At 37.4% G+C, this 23,922-nt stretch overlaps 1 protein-coding gene across 5 annotated transcripts in view; it reads right to left on the bottom strand.

The window, feature by feature from the left end:
* Nfia (nuclear factor I A) overlaps positions 1 to 23,922 on the bottom strand; it is a 379,923-nt gene that overhangs the window by 128,678 nt on the left and 227,323 nt on the right. For all 5 annotated transcript variants that reach the window (XM_069987173.1, XM_069987172.1, XM_069987171.1 and 2 more), the window contains exon 4: positions 6,443 to 6,517. In XM_069987173.1, coding sequence (XP_069843274.1) covers positions 6,443 to 6,517 — 75 coding nt within the window. The remainder of the gene's footprint in view (positions 1 to 6,442; positions 6,518 to 23,922) is intronic.

Below are 23,922 nucleotides of genomic sequence, written 5' to 3'. Positions count from 1 at the left end.
AGACTTTCATTTTCTTATTGTGCTGGCTGGCCAGGTTTATTCTGTTTCCAGACATTCCATCATGTCAGGTGTGACGGAGGCCACCGGTTCCTATGAAATTCCTCCCTGGAAGTCTATGAGCATGGTTAAAGCACTGGAAGACATACCAAGAACTACAGAGTTGCAAACAAAGAAGTTTCCAAATGACTACATTTGGATCGCCCTGGCTGTTCCTCTTTGAAACTAGAGTGAGTGCACATTTCCAAGGCAGAAAACAGCCACTAGGGTGCCACCTCATGCCAGGCTGAGGCATATGCCGGGTTCCATTCACTGCCACTCCATTGACAAACAGCTCCGGGAACCCTGAAGTTCAATCCAGCAGCCAGGCTTTGATGGCAGAGCCAGGACAATTCAGCTGCTGGATTTTAATAGATTCTGCAAGCAGTACAACAGGAACCAAAGCTCAGTCTGGGTAACTGAGAGCAGTTTTCACACCCAAAGACGCTAAGGCTGGCCACAGTGTACTGAGAATCTCGGCTTTTCTAAATTCCAGGGCTGTGAAGTCATCCTTAGCCACGAAGTTTACTTAACCCTTGCAGCCGTCCTGAGTGTACAAACCACTGCTAGAAAATTAGAACGTACCAGGCCAGAGTCACAATGGCCTGTGTATATTTGTGGTTTCCCTCTTTCCCAGCGAAGTATTTAAGGTTTCAGAGTCACTCCACCAACCTCAAGGAAAATAGAGTCAGCACTTTGGAAGGAAATGAGCAGACGTAGTGGACTTTTAATTTTTTTTTTTCAAGAGAGAATTTTCTGGGTTCATATCTACTGGGGCATTTGATGGCCTCAGATCACATACTTAGAGGACACATGGGTACAAAATAAACAAAAGAGTGGGTGCCGACAGAGAGCCCTCAAAGCAATATCACTTAGCAGCTACAGAGTGGTCTCTGTAGCAACTGAAGGAAAAGAGACCAATCTGAAATCGCCTCTAGTATGCTTTGTTTGAGAATGGAGCATCTTGTACCAGCCATCCCAACAGATGGCTCCTGTCTCCTTCCTCAGAGTATTATGCTAAAACAACTTTAGTGATTCTGAACCACACTATTAGCACGTGGGACCATGTGGGATCCTACCCCCTCCCCATCCCCTCCTCCCAGCACGGAATACCTCTGTCCTTGTCTCTGGCACAATATTCAGTGGTCTGTATTTTCTCCTCCCACAGAACAAGGTCATAAATAACTTGAACTACTTTCAGATGGTCCTATCACATGGGAAAAAAGGCAGCAATAGAACAAATACAGATTTATTTTTCTTTGCTGGGGAAACAGGGCTCTCCTTTCCTTGCCTTTCACAGACTTTAGATGAATATATATATATATGTATATATATGTATGTATGTGTATATATACATACATATATATATACATACATACACATATATATATGTGTGTATATATACATATATATATACACATACATACATATACATATATATATATATATATATATATATATATAGTGAAAGGGTAGCGGGCCACAGTCAAGGGTGACAGGGAAGTTCATGGGTGCCTGCAGCTTCAACCAAACAACAGGAATCTGAATCCACCAGCTCTATGTGTCTGGCATATATGATTTAAGGTCAAGCAGCCTGGCTGCCTGATCCTCACCTCTGACTGTGTGACTACAGGCCAGCAGCTTTTGCTAGAGTTTCTCTGCCATTGCCACCTTGGCAGGAACACTAATATAAACAACAAACTTAGCACATCGTTATTTCAGAGAATCCTCATGGGGGACTACTGAAATAGCAGCTCCCTACTCTAGGACAGCCCAAAAGGAGGAAAATGGAAAGGCAAAAACTAGCTGGAAACCTGGTGGAAGTAAATATTTATACTGTCAAATTTAAAAACTGAATTTTATATATCCTAAGTAGCGAAGGAAAAAAAATATCAGTCTTTCTTTGAGGTCAAGGCCATCATTACTGATTACTGTGAGAGTCCCGGGCCGGGTCATGAGTATGGCCACGGTTTGGTGTGATTGGGGTGAAGTGGCAAAACAGATGAGTCTGGGAGGTGAGGTAAAGAAGAAATCTGCAACACAGAGGAAGGCATTTACAGACATTAAAAATAACCAGGTATAGAACTGGTGCTGTGGCTCAAAGTGGTAGAGAGCTAGCTAGCTTTGAGCACCCAGGCTCAGTTCAAACCCCATTAAAAAAAAAAGCAGGAGGGGGTGGCAGGGAGATCTTTAAGCTGGGGGCTAGTGGCTCATACCTCTAATCCTGGCTGCTCAGGTGGCTGAGATTTGAGGATCATGATTCAAAGCCAGCCCAGGCAGGAAAGTCTGTGAGACTTTTATCTGCAATAAACTACTCAGAAAAAGCCAGAAGTGGAGCTGTGGCTGAAGTGGTACAGTGCTAGCCTTGAGCACAGAGAGGCTCAGGGACTAAGCCTTGAGTTCAAGCCCTAGGACCAGCAAAAATAAATAAAAAGATAAATAAATAAAAATTAAAGTGTATGTATGTGTGTATGTATGTGTATATATTTATATTTATATATATCCAGGTATAAGGAAAAAGAATGGAGAGAATGAAAAGATGGGAAGTGGGTGCATGATCAAATAAGGCATGACACTTTTGGAGCAGTTGAAGCAATTCTATATGATACTCATAAAAGTGAACACATGTCCTTACATACTTGTCAAGGCCAATAGAAAGCACAGGAGCAATAAATGTAAAAGGCTGGATCCAACATAAACTATGGTTTTACTTTAATAATTATATATCAATATTGGCTCATTAATTACAAAAAATATACCATACCAATAAAAGGCATTAATAAGGGGAAGTTGCAGAGGATGAGTACAAGTGATTTCTGTACTTCCTGTTAACCTCTTTAAAAACTATAAGCCTCAAAACCTGCTCTAAGAAACATAAAGTTAGGGCTGAGGGCGTATAACCTTGTAGAGTACTTGCCTAGCTTGTACTAACTTGATCTCTAACACTGGAAGGGAAAAAGAAGCTCAACAAAACCCCCTCATAAATTTTATTAGTAAAAAGCAAAATCATACCTGAAAAGAATTAAACATTTTACTAGTTCTAGTTTACATGAAAATAGTCTTAATCATGTTTTAAAGCACAAGTTATTAACAAGTTAAGTGTTTACCAATTCAACAAGAACTAATTACTCAATAAAAGTTCCGAATCCTCCCTGCATCTTGTATATACATTTTTCTAATTTGGGGAGGGGAAAGGAAATAACAAAATGCTGAAACAAGGATACAGGCTGACCCATTGTAACAATGAGATATACAAGACACTATGTTAAAAAATGAACTCTACAACTTGGGGATGGGAGAGGAACAGGGGAGGTGGGGAGAGGAGGAATGGCTGGAAAAAACAAAGGAGAAGGTTATAATGCTCAAGAGGAAATGTACTCATTAACTTACTCATGTAACTGTAACCCCTCTCTCTGTACAGTGTCTTCACAATAAAAAAAATGTATAAATAAAAGTTCTGAATCCTTGGGTTTCTTTGATTCTAGAATGCAGGACAGAGTAATACAAACATGTCTGCAGCCAGGCAAGATGCGTAATATCTTTGAGCATCATGGTCTTCCGCTGAATTAAAACACACTGACCCCAACTATGGCAGCACTGAATTGACAGTGTCTGCCAGCTTATTCATAGTGTTTGCATGATAAATTTGACCTATTGCAATTTTTCATACTAACATGGCACCCTAACATCATTGGTTTAATTAACTCATGTGCCTGTTAGTTTATTTCTTATTCAGGCATGCAGGGTGCATCTTCATCCCCACTCATCCTCAAACAGTATCCCTAATATGGAGGTCAGAACTGGTACAGAGGAGAAAGCAGAGTGCACTTTGAGGAACTGGCTAAGAACTTCAACTACCGTATGTGATTTTGGTGGCAAGTCTTTCAGAAAGGAGTGCGGATGAGAAAACCTGAGTGTTGTCTGTCTCTGTCACAGCAACCCAGGTAATTGGTAAAATAGACTGACAAACCTAGATTAAGGATCTATGAGGAAGAAAGGGTCTCTGGAATACAGTTGATCCGTTTGGCCTGAAGCCATGGTTTAGCTGACACAGCCCAATCTTGCTCTTGCCGAACCGTTTCAGTCAGCACAAGGCCATGTGTGATTGAGTCCTGGAGCGATTACACAGCAGCGTGCAGAATCAAAAGGCATTCAGAAGCCGAAGGATGCTCACGATGCCAGACATGAGCTACACAACGCCCTACACAGGAACAGAAAACAAATCCAGGTCCCTTGGCAAACTCAATCCTGGGTACAACCATCCCCTCTGGCAGTCTTGAAGGCAGGTTTAGAATTCACTTGGCAACTACTCTGTCTAAGACCCAATGGAGAAAGGGTAAAAGGAGAGTACAGGAAGTGGAAAAGGCTGCAATGCTGAGATGGTTTTCAGCAGCATGGGCTTTGTCTTAACAACCCCAGGCCTTGGAATTCTGATGGTAATGAAGACTAAATGTAAGCATTACAGCAGCCAGGGCAGAATAAAATGGATTAGTGCTCCAATCTTAGAGTTTAAAAGCACATTAAAAAAAACTTTGAGTTTATATTTGGATCCCAATAAAGGCTCAAAAATTTATCTCCCTTTTATGCTACAATGGTAGGTACACTCTGATATATACTCTTTATACTCCTATTATTAGTAAATTATAAGGAAAATGCAGGATATTGATCCTTTTCAATGTCTTGTGAATAGTATACCCATGCATTGTTTTTTGTCTATGACAAATAGCTTGATTATTAGCTATGCAATCACCAGGGCTGCATATATCCTCTTGGTTAACAACACAATCTAATCTTCTCAACTCTCAACTGGCTGTTACTCTAAGCACACTTCCATTAGAGAGCAGAAGCTGCTGCATTCCAAATCATCATCTATTGCTCCTAATGCCTCTTTTCTTGGAATTCCAACTTCCCTCTACTAAACACTGCAGAATCTGCTAGGGAGCCCCTGACTCTTGGAATTTTGACATCCATAGTTACTTTCCCACTTTTTCCTTGTCTAATCTTACAGTAGATTTTTTTTTTAAGTTCCCTTGACCCAATCTATATTACCTACACTTAGCTGAACCACTGGCCCACTGACTTTAGGTAACTTCCATAGATCCTCAATCTAACTCATGTCAAAATGGGGTTAAATTCATATGTGAAAAGTTTAATGCATTGATTATTTTGTATACTATACTCAAAGGCCTTAAATTCATATGTGAAAAGTTTAATGCATTGATTATTTTGTATACTATCCTCAAAGGCCTAGAACAATGTCTGACGAGTAGTAAATGTATATGAAGAGTCTCTGGGTTCTTTCTCACAGAGATGAGAAAGAATTATATTACTTTTTAGATGCTTAAGACTCTTCCATCCTGAGAATGACTGAAATAAGAACAGACAGAATCTAGACAGGAGAGCAAGATGGCTTCACTTACCCACCTGTGTTTTTTTCATGCAGGGAACTAGCTTACCTGGCAATCGTGTAAGCCTGCAACACAGTGAATGGAGAGCATGAACATGAAGTAAAAACGTGCTTTTACTCCATCTCATTTCATAAAAGACGTGATGCCACTTGAAAGCAATACTTAACATCAAATAGGTAATCATTTTACCTACTATTGGTATTTTGAAGTAGGTGGGGCAAATAAAAAGAATATAAACCTTTGGTATTTTGTTTCTTAAAAACTGAGACCTAGAACATCGTTATCATTGTAAGTATGATTTTTAAAAATGCAAACAGATGTTCTTAAGGGGTGTGTGTGTGTGTGTGTGTGTAGAGAGAGAGAGAGAGAGAGAGAGAGAGAGAGGATGGAGAAAAAGATGGGGAGAGATATGGAAGGAGGAAGAAATAAATGGAGGGAGGGATGTAGATAAAGATGGATGGATGAATGAATAGAAGGATGGAAGGAAAGAGACTCTTCTACTTCTCCTTGGACTGTCTGGTTTATGCTGTAGTAAAAATACAATCAATAGGCCTTTGATCAACTGCACAGGGCTGGTGGCAGGTACTCTTCACTCACTGTGGTTAGTCACTATTGACAAGCTGCTAATGATCATGCTGTACTGTGTCACTCATACCGAGGACATTAGCATTGTTTAAAGGTCAGAAACAAATTCTCTTAAAATGAAGAATTTCTTAGAAATCAAAGAGCACTAATAATTTTTTGGAAACTAAGTTCACCCCAAATTCAATGACATATATGAGCCACTCAGGATTTTGATCCATCTCCTAAGTGTCTCACATTAAAATACCTAATTTTCCTGGTTCAAAACTCTTGATTTGTTTTAATAAACAAATTTTGGACAAAATTCTTCCAATAGCAGAATAAAAAGGGAATCTGAAAGTGTTTTATGTCACTAGGGGGGCTAGACAGAAAGTAGACACAAATCAGAAACCAAATCAGAGCACACTTGTACTTACTCTGTGACACTCTTACTAGCTCAGTCACACTGAAAACACCTGATGTGACAAAACTGTCCTGGAAGCCCAAATGTCCTGTGGAAACAAAAACGAAAGAAAACCAAGAGTCACAAACAGAAGACATTTAAGGCAACGGGGCTCTAAATATTCGTTTCATTATGATTAAAGAGAATACGATCCCTAATCTCCTAGCCAGCTTTGTTTGAGTTTATGTGGGAGGATACAGTCATTTGGTTATCGAGATAAGTTTCTGTTTGAATCTGGAGGTTGTGGAAAGCTATGACAAAACAACGGGGTGATTTTTGAGATGCTGAAGTAAATTCAACAGGAAATCTGAAGCAGAAGACAACTGAAGAGAAATGGTTACCTTGGGTGAACTGAGACTTGAGCAATAGGAACAGACAGCACACCTACGAATCAGCTAGATACCTGAAGCCCCTGAACATTCTGAAACATTATTCTCTAAAGAAGTATCTATTGTGATAATTCATTCACTTAAATCAAACAAGATTTAAAGATGTTCCCTTTATTTCTACAGGCACTACAGGGAGAATTTGTAAAAAGCTATGATAGAAAAACCAAGATCCTTTCATGAAACGTGCAAACAAATTACTTTTGCACAAGTTTAGAGAATAAAGAGTTTTTCGGTGAGGCTTATGGATTTTATTTTCTTGTTTTGGAGAAAATACCATAAATGGATGGTTTAAAATGGCTTAGCCTTTAAATTTTCTATCTTCTTCATGTTTACTGGATATGATTAATTTTGAGTCTAATATTACCAAGCCCCATGACTGACCAAAAAGTCTGATATTACTTCTAACACCAATCATTCATGTAATTTTTTTTTACCTTTTACGTTATTTTTTTCTCTGAACTTCAAAAAGATTGTGCAAGAAAGGTTACAATTTAACATGTCCATCTATGTTGCCCAGTGTTTCTTGATCAGAGTCTTTCCATCATTGTCCCTTATCTCATCTGCTTATTCATGTAATGGTGTGGCATATTCAGAACCCTAAAGCTTGCAAGAGACCCACTATGCCATACAGTTTCCCTCTTGGCTCTGCACCTTAATGACTTTCTAAGTCCACATAGGTAGATTCTCTGTGACAGATCTGTCTGTGCATCTGTCAGCTTCATCTTCAAATTTGGCTCAGAGAAACAGTTGTTATTTCAAGAGAATTTTTAAAAACAACTGTTATTTGCAATAAAAAATACTTTAAAGAAGTGTAATATAGGATAATAGACCAATCTGAACATATAACAAAGCTGTCCCTCTTTTTTTGGTGGGTCCTGGGACTTGAACTCAGGGTCTCGGAGTTTTCTTAACTTTTTCCACAAGGCTAGCACTCTACTATTTGGACCATCGCTCCCCTTCTGGCTTTTTTGGTGTTTAGAGATAAGAATCTCATGAACCTTTCTGCTTGGGCTGGCTTTGACTGGTGATTCTCAGATCTCATCCTCCTGAGTAGCTAGGATTACAGGTGTGAGCCACTGGGTGCCTCATGCACAATGGCTTTTTGTATAAGGATTTTTACTGAGACACAAAAGAAAATTTTCAGTTAAAGTTATGTCAAACACACAATCTATAAGACATCCTTATTTTTTTTTAGGCTATGCAATACTTGTAAATAAAATGACAAAAAAATCTCACCCTAAAATTACTTAAGAAATTTTACCTGTCAAAACAACCTTCACCCACTTACTCAGTTGTCTTTTATTTGTAAGTGCCTGAGGTGCTATCTCTTGGATTAAGAGAATTGAGAAGGGAAAAAAATCCCCCAATAAATACAAATTCCCCAAAAGATCTTGACAACACAGACCATAACATTTCTCTTCTCATTCTTATTGGGGTAACATTAAGACTGCATTTATCTCACAGATCCTAACAAAGAAAATCCAGCCACAATATACACTAAGATTGACTTGAAAGACATATAATTCAAAATTGAATAGGAAAATCTATATGTGTTTCCAACTTTTGCTCATCTCTGTCTTTGTCATTTGAGATACAGGCTGATACTTGTCTTAGTTCCCGCCTTTGGAATCCCTTATTTTAAGAAAGGACTAAAAAGAATTCCTGAACTGAGTAAATATAAACACAGGTGCTTTAAGCATGCCACCAAAACACCAAGTTATATATTATTTGTGTGTGTGTGTGTGTGTGTGTGTGCTCACACATGCATGCGTGTGAGCACATGTGCGGGGGGGGGGTACTGAGACTTGAACTCAGGGCCTGGACATTGGCCCTCAGAGTTTTCACTTAAAGCTAGTTCTCTATCACTTCAGCCACAGCTCCACTTCTGAATGTTTGCTGGTTAGTTGGAGACAAGAGCTTTATGAACTTTTCTACTGAGCTGGCTTTGAACCATGCTCCTCAGATCTCAGACTCCTGAGTAGCTAGCATTACAAATGTGAGCCACCAGAGCAAGGTCAAGTAATATATTTTAAGGAGTAAGCTGAGTTGTGAGGACTTGGTCAGGAAGATCTTTGTTGAGATTACTGAGCAAACTCTGTCACCTTCTCCAGGTTGCTTTGCTTCTTTGGCCCACCTCTTAAATGTTTTTGTTCTCCTAAGTCTGTGTTTCTCTCTATGTTTCTCTTCCTCTCCTACCTCTTACCTTTCTTCAGTGAGTTGTGTATGTACATGTGTAATTCCTAAACTATTTTATTCACTTTCATGAAATGAACTACTGGTCTAGACTTTGATATTGTGAAAACCATATTAGTATTTGATTTCATCACCATAGGGTCCTTAATACCTAAAATAAAGCAATTAGGGAATATTTATTGAATGAGTAAATACAGTTATCTATAGGCTAATGACTCAAATCTTTTTTTTTTAACCAAGTTCTCTCACTCTTGGATTCTAAACCCCTAACTCTTTGTATCTGTTGAACATTCTATCCAGACATTCTACCCAGCAGCCTAAGCCCAACACTAATTCATTTTCTTCTCCTTCTAAAACCTGCTCTTGCTCTTCTCAATTCCTTATTTAAAGGAATCTTCCACTGTGCATCTAGCTTTCTATGCTTTGGTATTATCCTTGACTCCTGTCTTAATCTACTGAACCTGTGTAGACTCCATTTCCTCTCTATCATTTCCTATAGATTTGCCTATCTATTATCCTTCAGGCTTTAGCCTGTAGTCACCTCCATCAATGATCTTATCTTTACTCAGTATGGACAGCATACCTACCATACATACCTCTAACCTACCAGTTAGCACACAGAATTGTGATTCTATCTTTGAAATATTAAGTATGAATCCATTGACCAGGCAGTCTCTTCTGTGTTTTTGTCTCTCCAGGTTCTAACACAGTGCCTGGCAAGTAGTAATTAGTCCAGATGCCTGAATGACTGTAACTCAAGCTGGGGCTCACCTCTGTTTATTTTTCCTTTGTATTAAAATATTCAGAGAACCTGTTGGTTCTATCTCCTTTTTTCCTTGCTAGTACATCGAAGTAGAAATTTGAGCCAATCAGCACTGCAAAATGGAACCACCCAAATAAATGTGAATCATGCAAACATTCCCTCCAAACTAAATAGGATCAGGAGAAGAAAATAATCGATTAGGTAAAGCATCTAATGGAGACAGTGTTATTGGTTTCTCTGATGAAAAAACCTGGGGTGTCCTTTTGTCATTTATTATAGTTTACATTTTGGGAAATCAAGAAAAACCAGAGTTAAATGATAGCATTAGTTAGGGGCCAAAATAATGTAATCTACACTTTAAAATGAAGGTCTCATGTAACCTTGAGAAAGTCAACTGCAAAAAATCATTTCATTCTCCTTCCTCTAGCAACCTGCTTCCTAATTCTCCATTAGTAGAATGTATATAAATAATAAAGTAAGATATGTGACGTGTTATTGTCAGAAAAATAACAAGAGAATATGTGTTCTTTACAAGTTCTGATGGAACCATTTCTTCACAGAATTTTCTGTTATTGGATAACCTGGACTAATTTATCGTTATAGCTTTCCCATAATAAAAGGTCTATGTAAACATCCTATGTTTTAAATCACTACACAACTTGTTTTGTTTCTGTACCAGTTATTTGGAAATGTACTAGAGAACTCTGTAAGAAGACAAGAAGGAGATGAAAGCTAAGAAATGATGGGAAAAGTAACCTGGTTAAAGTAATTACTAAGCAAGTCTGAGCAGATTAATGCTTGGTTCTCACTAACAAAAATGAAGTCATAAAAATGACTTTCAGGGAAATTATAATGATCTGGCATGTACCCTTTATTGCAAAGCAAGAGAAAAGGGGAAAAGAAAATAAAAGAAATAAATGTAAGCATTTTAAAATTTAGATGTTATTAGAAAAGCTGATCAAACATTCTTGAAAGGTCTCAACATTTCCGTTTTGAACAAGCCTCTCAGAAATGAGGGCAAAACATAGACTTTTGTTAAGTATTCCTTAGATGAAAACCAAGATTGCTCAATGATCTATGTCAAAATTTCTAACCACTGTACAGGAGCAATTGTATATAAGAATGAAATAGGAGCATATCTCTTTTCATTTTCCATAAAATAGCTAAAAAAGTTCATTCACTGAAGTCTTGTTCAATGAATCCCTAATTAGGGAACCGATTTCAATGCCTTGGAGTCAGTCATACTCAGTGGGGAGAAATGAGACTTTCTGGAGGAGGCAGAAATGTAACAAGCCAAATTTGTTCATGGGTAGTTAGGAAAAGAAGCTCTCTTTACTTCGATGATATCAGCAGTTATTATGGAAAATGCTATTATATAGAAACCAAATCTCATTTCACAAGAGGACTGAACATCTATCTCCCTTCTAACATTAAGGTAAGAAAGGATAAAGCTAGACTTGCAAAGACACAGGTAACCTTGTAGAGCTGCTCTGAGGTCAGAGAAGAGACAGCCAGGAAGAAGCCATTCGGAAGAATGGTCATTAAAAAAAGTTCACATGTTTACAAAACAGAGTTAGCTTTGTGTCTAAGGATGGAAGTTTACATACAAGGCAGCATATATATATTTTTTTACCTGTCAGAGTATCAAAGGATCTCAGCTTAAATCATCAAACCTCATCTGCTTACTTACTGGAAGTAAGCAGAATGGAATACATAGGTATTTCATCAAACAAAACATACCCCTATTATCCTCACATGTTGGTCATTGAGGTCCCATCATTGGTAAGTGACAGGCCAATTGCACTGTACCTATCCATGCTGTGGACCTCAACTCCTGGGAGGGAAGTTGGCTTCTACACCATTTAAAATCCCCCAGCATTTGGGGTTGCCTGGGGGCAGTCATCCTTCTAAGGAAAAGTTGAATTCACAGACTAACCTCCTCCCTGCAATTTAAATTATTCTCTATGAACTCCCCATTGGCTTGTGAGCCATTGAAAGAAAAGAGGCCTCCTACCTTCCCTCTTCTTCGCTTAGCTCAATAACTAAAGTTAAGTCTATCTACCTCATTTGACAATTAGTTGTTGACATGCACTCTCCTTGTACTTATACAACAAATTGAATGGGCAGAGTTGTGACTCATTATCTTATAGCGTCCACAGGGCCTAATACAGTCCCTTAATGTTGGTTTGTAATAAATATGTATTCAGTGATTCAGATGAATGACTTGAGATATCTTTATTAAACTGCAATGTAAACTCACATTAGCTTACTTTATGTAGTGATATATTACTTCTATATTCAATTTGTAATATGTGATAAGATGAAGCTGAGTTTTTTAGAAGTGAAGGTATGTTTCTATTGATTTCTTTAGATCAAAGTCTAAAGTTTTAGTTTGATTTGCGATTATGCATTGACTAAACTATTGTGCCATTCATAGGTGGCATGTGAGGTATTTCTTATTCTTAAAAGTAATTCCTTGTATTTAAACTGAAGAGAATTCAAACAGGTAAATATATGGTTGGTGTGACTGACATCTATAAGGGAGATGAAGAAAATCACTTGGTAGTCAGTTTAGGAGAAATGTTAAAAGATGGGCATACCGTGATGATAGATGATAAGACTAAATTACTTCTATCATAATTCTGTTGTAAATATAACTTTCAGGTACAACTTTTCTTCCTTGTAAAACAGAAAAAAATGTATTTTTCAACTAACCATATAAAGTGTTTCATTTTATCAAATGAACAAATGGACTGTCATAAATAAATCTGTAACATGGCTATAATTGTTATTGTTTTATTACAACACATTAAGGAACTGTCACTACTATAGAAATAATGTTATTATTACCCAGACTTTTTGAATATTTGCTAAAGATTAATTCTTTAAGCTATCACACAGATGTCCCAAACAGCAGTACCTCATTGTTTACTGAGCTTTTGTACTTATATTTTTCAGAGGAAAGAACACTATTGTAAATTGTAAATAGTCAATAAATAACTATTGTATGCAAATCTATAACTGTTGGCAATGACATCTGGGAAGAAGAGGTAAATGAAGTTTATTTCCTGTAAAAAAAAAAAAAAGAAATAATGTACTTGTGGCTGAGAAGAAGAATAAGGAAAAGAGGTCTGAGAAGTGGGAATCACAGGAAATGTACACTGCAGGCTCCTCCTCAGGTTCTCCTCTACTCCGCTCTTGTTTTCTTACCTATACTGTGAATCCATATTTTTCCAGTCAATCACTCACTATTACTCAAAGGACACAATCTGTGGCATTGGTTGGTTTTAGCTATCTTTTTCTTATGAGTAATTCTTCCACATCCATACAAATAAAGTCATTTATTTGGGTTATTACTTTAACTCAGTAAATATTCATTGAATGTCTTGAATATGTACTGTGAGGCTAGCCCACTCCTAAGCTCTGAAGATTCACCACTTGAGCCACAGTGCCACTTCCAGCCTTTTCTGTGTATGTGGTACTGAGGAATAGAACCCAGGGTTTCATGCCTGCTAGACAAGCACTCTACCACTAAGACACATTCCCAGCCCTTGGCTCTGAAGATTCAAAAGGAAATAACCCAAGTCCTTGTTCTCAGGGACTTATATCCTCAACCAAGGAAGCTATTTCAGAGATACATTTATATAAAATTGGGCCTCTTAGAAGACTTCTCTAAGAAAATATTAAAAACTAATAGAGACCATTATAATATCCTGTGTGCTGAATGTCTATACATATCTATGATGGATAGCTATAAGCCACACTTCCCAGTCTGCTTTGCAATTAGGATTAGCCATAATGGGAAAGTGAATGCAAGTGATACAATCAACGTCTACGGCTCCAGCTCGTATTTAAAAAGAAATTCCTTCCTAACAGCTCTCCTCCTCTTTTTATAAGTTACCACACTTTGTCAACCATGCAACACAGACAGTGCCCTTGTGGGAGGAGAGCAATAAGACAGAAGGAGCCTGGGACAATGAGTGACAGTATGCAGTGGGGCCATCTATATTCTTAGTCTAAAAATAGATTCACTGTGTACTTGCCAATATTTAATTGTTTTTTAGATTTTACATATGTATTTTTGTTTCTTTGCTTTAGCAACTTAACATTCACCTTATCTTTTCTCTTTTAAATCTGGGGAGTCAAAATTAGCAGTTCAAGCTGAGTACCAGTGGATTGTGCCTGCAATCCTAGCTATTCGAGAGACTGATATCTGAGGATTATGGTTCTAGCAGGAAAGTCTTATCTCCAGTTAACCACCAAAAATACCAGCAATGGAGCTTTGGTAGAGCACTAGCCTTGAGCAAAAAAAAAAAAAAAAAAAAAAGCTCAGGGACAGCACCCAGGTCCCAAATTCAAGTTCCAGGACTGGCACACAAAAAATTTAGTTCACAGGCCAATTCAATCTCATGGGCCTGAACTCTGGGCCTGGGCACTGTCCCTCAGCTCTTCAGCTCAGGGCTAGTGCTCTACCACTTGGGCCACAGCGCCACTTCCGGTTTTTTTCTTTTGGTTATGTGGTGCTGAGGAATGGAACCCAGGGCCTCAGGCATGCAAGGCAAGCGCTCTACCACTGAGCCATCTTCCCAGCCCCAATTCAATCTTTTAAACGTTTGTTGCTTGATTAGCACAGCACCGTATATGGTATTATTATTGCTTTGCATAGGAAGATTTTCACCTTTTACATCTTAAAGCCTCTGAGAGTTTCTGCAAAAAGTAAACTCCCATGAGGATTTAACACTATTCCCCCAATAAATTGACAGGGATATCATTAATTTTTTTTGTTCAGGGTTCTGCAGCTACCTGGTCTACATTCCTCCTTTTTCCTTTTTCCCCCATTTGATTTAATGTGCTGAAGGGAATGTGGAACTTGAACTCATGGAACTAATTAATACTCTGAATGTATGGCTCAAGGACATTCCACATGTTATCTGGCCATCACCTTTACGTAACTGCCTGAGGAAAATGATCTAGCCAAGTGACAGGCATTGTCAAGTTAAGATCCTACCCAAAAAGTGTTTCTAAGACCCTCACTGGGTAGTGTTGAATTTTCATCAAAGTATCATGTATCAGCATTGCTGAGAGTTTTAATCATATTAGTCCTAATGATCATTACAATTTTGTGGTTTGTATATAGATGCTAATTTTACAGAAGGGAAAATTTTAAGCCCAGATAGGCTAACAGATTTGCTAAAGATCACATAGATAATGGTAAAATTGGAATCAGAACACAGGAATGTTTAGTCCTCTCTACAAAATGTTCTATTTCATTGCGGTCCATTCTATAACACATTTTCACCAATTTATGCAGTTAAGAATAACATTTAATTAAACTGAGTTATGTGATTTCACATAGAGGGCTTATGAATTTCAGTAGCAAGTGACTGACCAACTAACTAAAACTCTATCTCTAATTGCTATCAAAACATCGAAAAGTAAAAAGTAAAAAAGATTGTTTTACTTATTTGTGTGTTTGTAGCTATTGAGTAGATGGCATTGTGGGCTAAATCGGAAATGGAAAGGACCTCAAAGGCCAACTAGTGATAGAGTAGCCATCACTGTATGGTAACACAGAGATTTGGTTTAATTATAATAATTTTTTAAAGGTCCTTCATTATGAATGTGTGCTTTTGCTTTTTTAATTTAATTTATTTTTTATTTATTTATTTTTTCTGGCTTCACACTGCAACCCTCAGATCTCAGTCTTCTGAGTAGCTAGGATTATTGGGGGTTAGGCACCAGTGTCTTATGCACACACACACACACACACACACACACACACACACACACACACACGTGTATATCTGTATACGTCTGTCTTCTTGTATTTTTCCTTCATATGCCTTGCTCTGCCCTTTATGATAAGCAGAATAAACCTTATCTCTCTTCCATTCTCTTATTCCTCAAATATTTGAAGATGGTCTCTCAACCTGTTTTTCTCTCCTCCAGGCTAAAGTTCTTTCCTTTCATTATTTTGTCTGTCAGCAAATTAATTTTCCTGAAACATTTATTAGAATCATGACTTTAAATTGATGTTTTGCAAGTGGACCTAAGTACAATTCAGCCTGAACAAGAACTAAGAAAGATTTACTTTGAGGAATGTCTTTTCTCTCTCTCTTTTAAAAAAAATTACATGTACCACTAAAGAAAGAAAGAAATGAGAATTCTGTATCATGTTAGAAGAGGCCACCACAAGTAGCAGAGTGTAATTAGAATTTTGTATGTTCAATCTTTCAAAATTAATTTTGATGTTTTTTAATATACTCTAAAATTAAGATTATTTTTTAATTGACTTCTTTTTGAAATAAACAGGGGTTTATAAGCAACCTTATCATTTCTGTGTTCTGAACCTAAGTTTTCTATAAACTTGGTCAGTAACAACTGGGTAACTTACAAAGAAACCAAACCATTTATAATAATCATAGTTTCTGCTATGAACTCTCACTATTTATATACTGGAGGAAAACAAAAGAAGGAAATTTGTTCCTTGAATATATTAGAAACTGTTTATTATCTTAAATGAAAGAGGCAAGAGACTGAATCCCCACAGGACTTCCTCTGGTTCCTGGGTGTAAAACCATAATGGCCTACCACCCTGTTCTTTTTTTATGTAGCTATGCAACCTCTAACAGAGAGACTGCTTGCTGAACCACCAGAGGACTCAGGCATTAACAATGAGGATGACCAAAGGCCATGTGTTCATTTTAAGACCCTCAACACTGATTTTGGTTCACCAAGCGTGCAAAGAAAATCATTGATGAACTGAAGCAACACATTGTTAAAAAATGCTTTTAATTATGTTTCTAAGACCATGGAGGGGGCGGATAAATATTAATATATATTACACAAAGGGTTACAAAGTTTTCTAAATATAGATAAAATTAGTTAACACAGCCACAGAATGCAAAGAGCTTTCATATTTTTAGTCATTTTGCTTTGCGCAATTATTTACCCAACAATTCCTCCATTACTGATACCATAATTCACAGTATTTATTCAATTGTATGTTCTAAATATCATATATTTATCAGAACGTACAGCATGTTGCAAATTGTGTGGGCCACAATACTTTGAAGTTTGCTGGCTTAGCACAAACAGGAAGACTTTTGGAGGTACCAGAAAATTCTTTGTGAAATATAACAGAATGAATTAGACTGTTGAGGCCATGTCTGTCAGCACAATGGAGGCGCACTTTTAAGACTTTAAAGTCATGTAATGCAATTCGCGGCCGAGTTTTTCCTTGTTAAAAAGAAGTAGAATGGGAGTGATTGGAAGAGAAAAAGGCCAATATTTGACAACAGAAATCAGCATAACCTTTTAACTGCAGCAGCCATGGGTGACTGCCCTTCGACCTTGGAAGATTATGTGGGATTTCAATGACAACAGCTGGAAGTGAGCATGTGTGAATAGAGAATACAGATCTGAGGCCGGGGACAAAAGGCTGCACAATCTCTGCCCAGATCAGAGTGCTGATTAGAAATTGTTTCCTGGTCCTGGCTTAATAGAGTGTGATCATGAAAGTTGGTGGGTTTTTTTTTCTTTCCTTTTTTTTTTTTTTTTGGAAAAAATTCTTCCAGCAAGAAATTGTTGGAGGATTTCTTCCTTAAGTATTCTGTCCAGATCTATCTTTCTAAAGGATGAAATTCTGCACAAAACTTTGTGGTACATGCAACGTTTCACAGACAAAAATCTAAATTTTTAAAATTCTTTCACTAAAATTTAAAGTAATTTCTACTGAGGACATTTCACATATAGCATTGTTATTTTTTGTTTAAAGATCTGTCAACACACACTACCAGTTGGAATAACACACATATACCCACACAAATTAAGCCTCAAAGTAGGAACTATGTCCTCCTCATCTTAATTCTGCCATTCCTCAGAGTAAAACATATGGTGGGAACGCAGTATGCACAGAGGGAACCATGTGGTCTTAACTATCCATTCTTTTTAGGCTTTTTGAGGTGTATAGATAGACTCTCTACTGCATAAGTCTTTAATGATTTCACTCTTCTCTTCAGCTAGCTTCATATATACATTAGCAGTGTCTAGTTAAGCCTTTTTTTGTGGGGGGGGGGGCGGGGTTGAACTCTGATCCTAGGTGCTGTCTCTGAGCTGTTTTGCTCAAGGCGAGGGCTCTGTCACTTTGAGCCACAGTGCCACTTCTAGTTTTCTGGTGAATAACTGGAGACAAACGTCTTACAGACTTTCCAGCTGAGGCTGCCTTTGAATCAGGATCTTCAGATCTCAGCCTCCTGAGTAAATAGGATTATAGGCATGAGCCCCCAGTGCCTGGCCTCTAGTTAAGTCTTGATGAGTGGGCTAACCCAATAAGGACATAGGAGAAAAGACAAGTACTTCCAAGTACTTCCTTTCAAAGTAAAGCTAATCTAACCTGGTATAGACAGAGCTCGGGCTGCTTGATAATTGTGGTCATTTCAACCCGTGAAAGCCTGAATGAACTATATACATTATTCTGAACTGCCTGTTTGCTGACGCAGGTACTACTCTCACTTTGCATAGGATCCCCACATTGCTCTGAAACTACCAGAGTGATGCCGAATGATGACTGAAAGGGCACGAGGTTATGACTCATTTCTGTTGTTTTGGTTTTACCAGTTGCCCTAGCTTACCTTCCACTGCTCTGGGTTTTGCTAATTATTCTAGTTTCTATATCAAATTAGCAACTGCTTAGCTTCAGTAGAAAGTGGCCTTTCCTCTATGCAAATAATAATCTGAGTCAAGAAACAACAACAACAACGAAAAGGAAGAAGAAGAAGAAGAAGAAGAAGAAGAAGAAGAAGAAGAAGAAGAAGAAGAAGAAGAAGAAGAAGAAGAAGAAGAAGAAGAAGAAGAAGAAGAAGAAGAAGAAGAAGAAGAAGAAGAAGAAGAAGAAGAAGAAGAAGAAGAAGAAGAAGAAGAAGAAGAAGAAAAGAAGAAAGAAGAAGATTCAAAAAAAAAAAAAACACCTGGCTGAGAGGTATGTGACCACAGAAACTGGTGAAACTGTCTTCTAAATCACACACCAGTCATCTGCCTACTTCCTTCTATAGCAACTCTAGATGTTATTCCAAACAAGCCACGGGGACAGATTGTTTTTTTCAGAACAGACTAAATCCATTTGCTGTTTCAACATTCTATAAACAGAGTATTAAGGAATTCAATTCCCAGAGCAACTATATGGGTGTTGGCTTCAGACTCATGGGTGCTTCTTGCCAAACTCACATATTTGTTAGAACTATCAGTTTGGAGTGTCCTTTTCGACTCAGAGTGGGAGGACCGCAGTTTGTGATCTCATTTCACTTTAAGGACTAGGTCTTGCTGGTGACAGGTATGCATGATAAATGTCCCAGAAGGCTGACCTAATTTCCGCTGAAGTGAGTGTTTTGCTAAGAACATTCCCTCCAAGTGTCCGCCTCTAGCTGGGATGCCAACTTCTCAGCAGCCATTACTGCTGCTGGGGAAACTTCACTTAAGATGAAGTTAACTTTGACTCATTTATCAAACTGTGCCAGAATTAGTTTTGAATTGATAGGTTATCCACCTAATTTATGTAATCATCAAATGTACTATCATAGTTTTTGTTTGTGACCAAAACAAAAACAAAAACAAAAACAAAAACAAAAACAACCCAGTATGTGAATGAGGATAAATACAATTGGGGTAAACCTGAAATGTATTTGCCTCTTCCCTCATAAAGAGATCCGTATGACAAACATATTTTAAGCTATTATATATAATACACTTAAAGAAGTGTTATACACATTAGAATTAGAAATATTGCAAATTCCCTGTCCATAAAAATACTAATGGCTGTATCTACGTCATAAATTTGTTGTTAAGAATAATGATTTAATATATTTAAAATGCTTACCAAAGAAGCTGGAAAACAGAATATGTTAAAAATGAAAGAGTATATTTTTAATCTTTATTATGTTATTGTAAATAATAAAATATTCTTCATATCTTGGATATCGAATCATATAGCAAATTTTTTGTCAGAAAGACATGTTCTTTTGGCTTGTTAAATGATGTAGGTATTCATGTAAAAGTTGTATATATAAGCCAAATGTTGACAATACAATTTTATTTGAATGAATTTCTGAGTAAATATAAAAGTACTGTCTAAAATGACACAACCACATTAAAACCAAATCCTATGAGATGTCTTGTATTTTTAACAAGTGAGATTAACATTATTTTATCTCTAAATTACTTTAAATAAATTAGTTTATATACATTTTTAGAATTCTGAAAATTTATTCATGAATAATATTTATTAACATAATTATTTAGTGACATAATTTGAAATGTAAATTTCATCTATTTTTATATTTATATTGAACATCTATTTGGGCCAAGTAGGACCCTAAGATACAAAAATACAAAATTTCATCTTATATAGTTTTTGAAAGTTATACAGATACTCTAAGAATGAACTTTGGGTCAGTTTTTCTTGTAGCAGATCAAGTTTTACAAAGGGAATGAAAAGTAGTTCTTTAAAATAAACAAATAGAAATATGCATTTTGCTTAACATTCCTGTTGGTAACTAATTGTGTAACAGTGCCTGCTTTAGAATAAACACGTATTTAGGAAATCCAATATCATATTTTACAACTAAAGTTATTTACATTTTTAAAATGCAAAATCCTTTCTGATAGCTTAAAAAGGGATGAGAAATAGGCTATTGTTAGGCATATTACATGAAGAAATACCATTTTGAAATGAACTATGCCCTCTTCCAGGGCCTCTACATTTGGCTCCTGATTTCAACATAAATGGAGAGCCACCAGAAAGCATCATTAAAGAAAGGGTCTTGATTCCTTATAGCTTTAAATCAATGCTAAGAGAATTTGGCCTTTTAGGCAGCAGAAGGATCGACGTATTTCACTGTACTGACTTTGATCACTGAAGCACTTTGCCACACAGTCTGTTTCTTTGACTTTAGGAAACAGAACCTTTGTTCCACTCACAGAATGGACTGAGGACAACCCAGACTCAGCTCTAAGGTCGTATGCTCCCATGATTGGAATTATAACCGGGTCATCAGTATTTTGAGGGGGACAATTCCTGGTGTTCAGAACTACTCTGCTTACTGCAAGGCACTTAAGATCTCTGGTCCCTACAATTCAACATCTCCTTGTAATCACTGAAAGCCTCCCCCCTTTTTTTAAACATGCCCCAGTCTCAAAGGACTGTAGGTCTCTCCTTGAGACATCATTAGGCACTTAATACAGAATAATCTTCCCCACATGTAACTGTCTGACATATATCTTTCTAATGCCAATGCCAAATTTCCTAAGCCAGGGACTGATTGGCCCAATTCTTCATCGTTACCAAATATTACTTGATTTTACATTAACTTAAGTATTTAAAAAAATACTTGCAGGTACAACCTAGAACAATAAAAATAAGTTTAAAAAAAGAAACAATAAGCCTTTAAGAAGGGGGAGACCTAATTTCCATTGTTTCCCTATTGTTAGATGTGAATTAACAGTTTTTAAACAAAAACTAATAAGGCATTCAAAGAACCAGGAAAATATGACCTATTAAAAGGCTAAATAAATAAAATACAAATCATTTCTTAAAATGTTCGGTTGGAACTAAAGGGAAAAGGGTGAGAAAGTGCAGCAGTGGAGTTCACTGGATGCTGGTAAAAGTGACCTATACAACTCGTGGGCAGAGATGGGAAAGAGGGCCTGGGGAGTGAGTGAGGGAAGGAAAGACACTGTATGAAAGGAAATGTACTCATTATCTAATGCATGCAATTATAATCTCTCTGTACATCACCTTGAAAACAAAAATAAAGTAAAAAAAATTTTTTTAATGTACTTGAACTGCTACCTTAGAGAGGTCACAGACCAGACTTCTAGCTAATATAGTTTGTTAACATAAGTCATCTATTTTGGACTTTCTGGAAGACTTTTAATTTCAAATATTGGTTAACTGGTGTATACCAATGAGAGCATGTTGGACAAGACTCCTGATCACCTACTGTGGTTGAAGAGAAGGATGTTCACTGTCCTAACAAATTCCCAGGAAATCACACAGATAGTATTTTGTTTCTTCGCAACAGCATTATAGTGCCTTTAAGACCATAACTTCTAGAGAAATATGATATAAAATTAGAAAATAAATGTGTATTCCATTCTCTGTTCTCAGTGCAAATACAGAACATGAAGAAATCCAGTGCCAACATGACCCCAAATCCTTACTGCTGAAACCAAAGAAACATCACCTTGCGAGGGAAGAACCAAATGGAGTAATGACAGGTTTCATGATGTCAACCAGGAATCCCACTGAGGGCTTTTGTTCTGAAGTAGGGCAGCTCCTTCAGGTCTACTTTTTGTCTCTAATAATCTGACACTTGATTGAATACCTGTCGTTTTTCCTAAAGTAAGAAGAGCCAGTGGCACTTTCCAGTGCCAGGTGGTTACCAAGAGAGGCCCCTTGATTGAGTTCCTGTTCCTAGCACTAGGAAATCTATCTCCCACAATTGTGGGATTGTCACAGGCCAGCTTGGGAGGCCCTACATGTATGTACGCCTAAAAGTACACATATGTACAAGTGTTTAACTTCATTTACTCAGTCTCTTGTCAGCACTTTCTTGGCAAGTGTAAGTTTACACTGCCAATACACTTGAAATATGTTTTAGTATCTGACATTTCTGACTCTCATTAATAAAGCCATGAGAGAGACATGATTTGCAGCTAATGCGAACCATGAAGCCTTCTTGGCCACACCTGTCAAGGCCAATAGCATTCTGCTCTGTTTTCAAGCAAATCATGTGAAAACAAGTCATGGCTAATTTCTGAGGTTCCAACTTTTAGCAAGAAGCTAAAGGTGGTTTGTTTTCTAAGGTCTTTTAACTATATACCTAAACTTTTCTCTACAACAACCTAATTTATTCATTTAACGAACATCTGTTAATGACAACCTATGAACCATGTACAGATGGTAAACTCAGTACAAATACTAACAGGCTTTGTGTCTCAAGTCTAGTAAAAATACTTCAGAAAGATTTGAATCACTATTCCTGCAAGACCCATTTCAACTGTAACCACCTTTTGGTATCACATATGAGCATCATTAGTCTTTATAATGTTGGCCTTGAAAAACACTGATGGCTTTCTGAAAGAAAATGAAAGTGAAGTCAGAGTCACAGGGCTGGACAAGGATATTCCCATGACAGGGAATCATGTATGCATGCCGGGACAGAGGATAAGATAGATTGTTGTAGGTTTGAAGGAAGGATAGCACCAAAAGTTGAGAGGGGTCCAAGTAGTTCAGACATATTCTTTGCATAAGTAATAGCCAGCCTTCAGTCATAATTTAGTGTAGTAGTATTATTAGGAAAATACTTTTAATTGTTACAACTAATTATTTTATGATTGTGATGACCAGTCACTCAAATGACTAGCTTTGTGATGTGAAATTATACTTCCCTTAATTTATCCAGGAAACACCCACTGAAGCCCTATTCTGCACTGGGCAGATCCTTATATATTTCCAATCCAGTGGGGAGGGAAGCCTTTTGGGAATGATTATAGTTTCAGGGGCCAAGACTATAGAAGTAGAAGCAGGCTCTCAGAACACAAGTGGGAGGGCCAGAGAAGGTTCCTTGGAAGAACAGCAATGGCCTGCACAAGTCCCCAAAGACCTGTAGGATAAGCCACATGAAGAGGCAAAAGAGTGACTCAGAGTCTTTGTGGGTACACATAAAATCAAGTGATGAGAGCTAATATTTACTAAGCGCTCACTCCCAGCCAGATATCTATCTCAGACTGTCATGTGTAATTCTGCAGTCTTCAGAGTACTACAGATTGTGTACTGTTATATGATAATCTTGTTTTACAGCTAGAGCAACTGAGGCACAGACTCCAAGCAAGAAATTCAAGTTCACACCAGAACTGTCCGGCAGAGGTAGGATTCAATTCAAACAATCTAAGGGAGGAACCCATACTCTTTTTTAATTTTTTTTTTTTGACAGTCATGGGGCTTGAACTCTGGGCCTGGGTGCTGTCCCTGTGCTCTTCAGCTCAAGACTAGTGCTCCATCATTTTGAGCCACAGCATCACTCCTGATGGTTAATTGGAGATAAGAGTCTC

The sequence above is a fragment of the Dipodomys merriami genome, unplaced genomic scaffold (genome assembly GCF_024711535.1).
Source record: "Dipodomys merriami isolate MVZ:Mamm:240054 unplaced genomic scaffold, mDipMer1.0.p SCAF_34, whole genome shotgun sequence".
NCBI lineage: Eukaryota > Metazoa > Chordata > Mammalia > Rodentia > Heteromyidae > Dipodomys > Dipodomys merriami.
The sequence above is the reverse complement of the archived record's forward strand: the minus strand, read 5'-3'. Positions and strand labels throughout refer to the sequence as shown.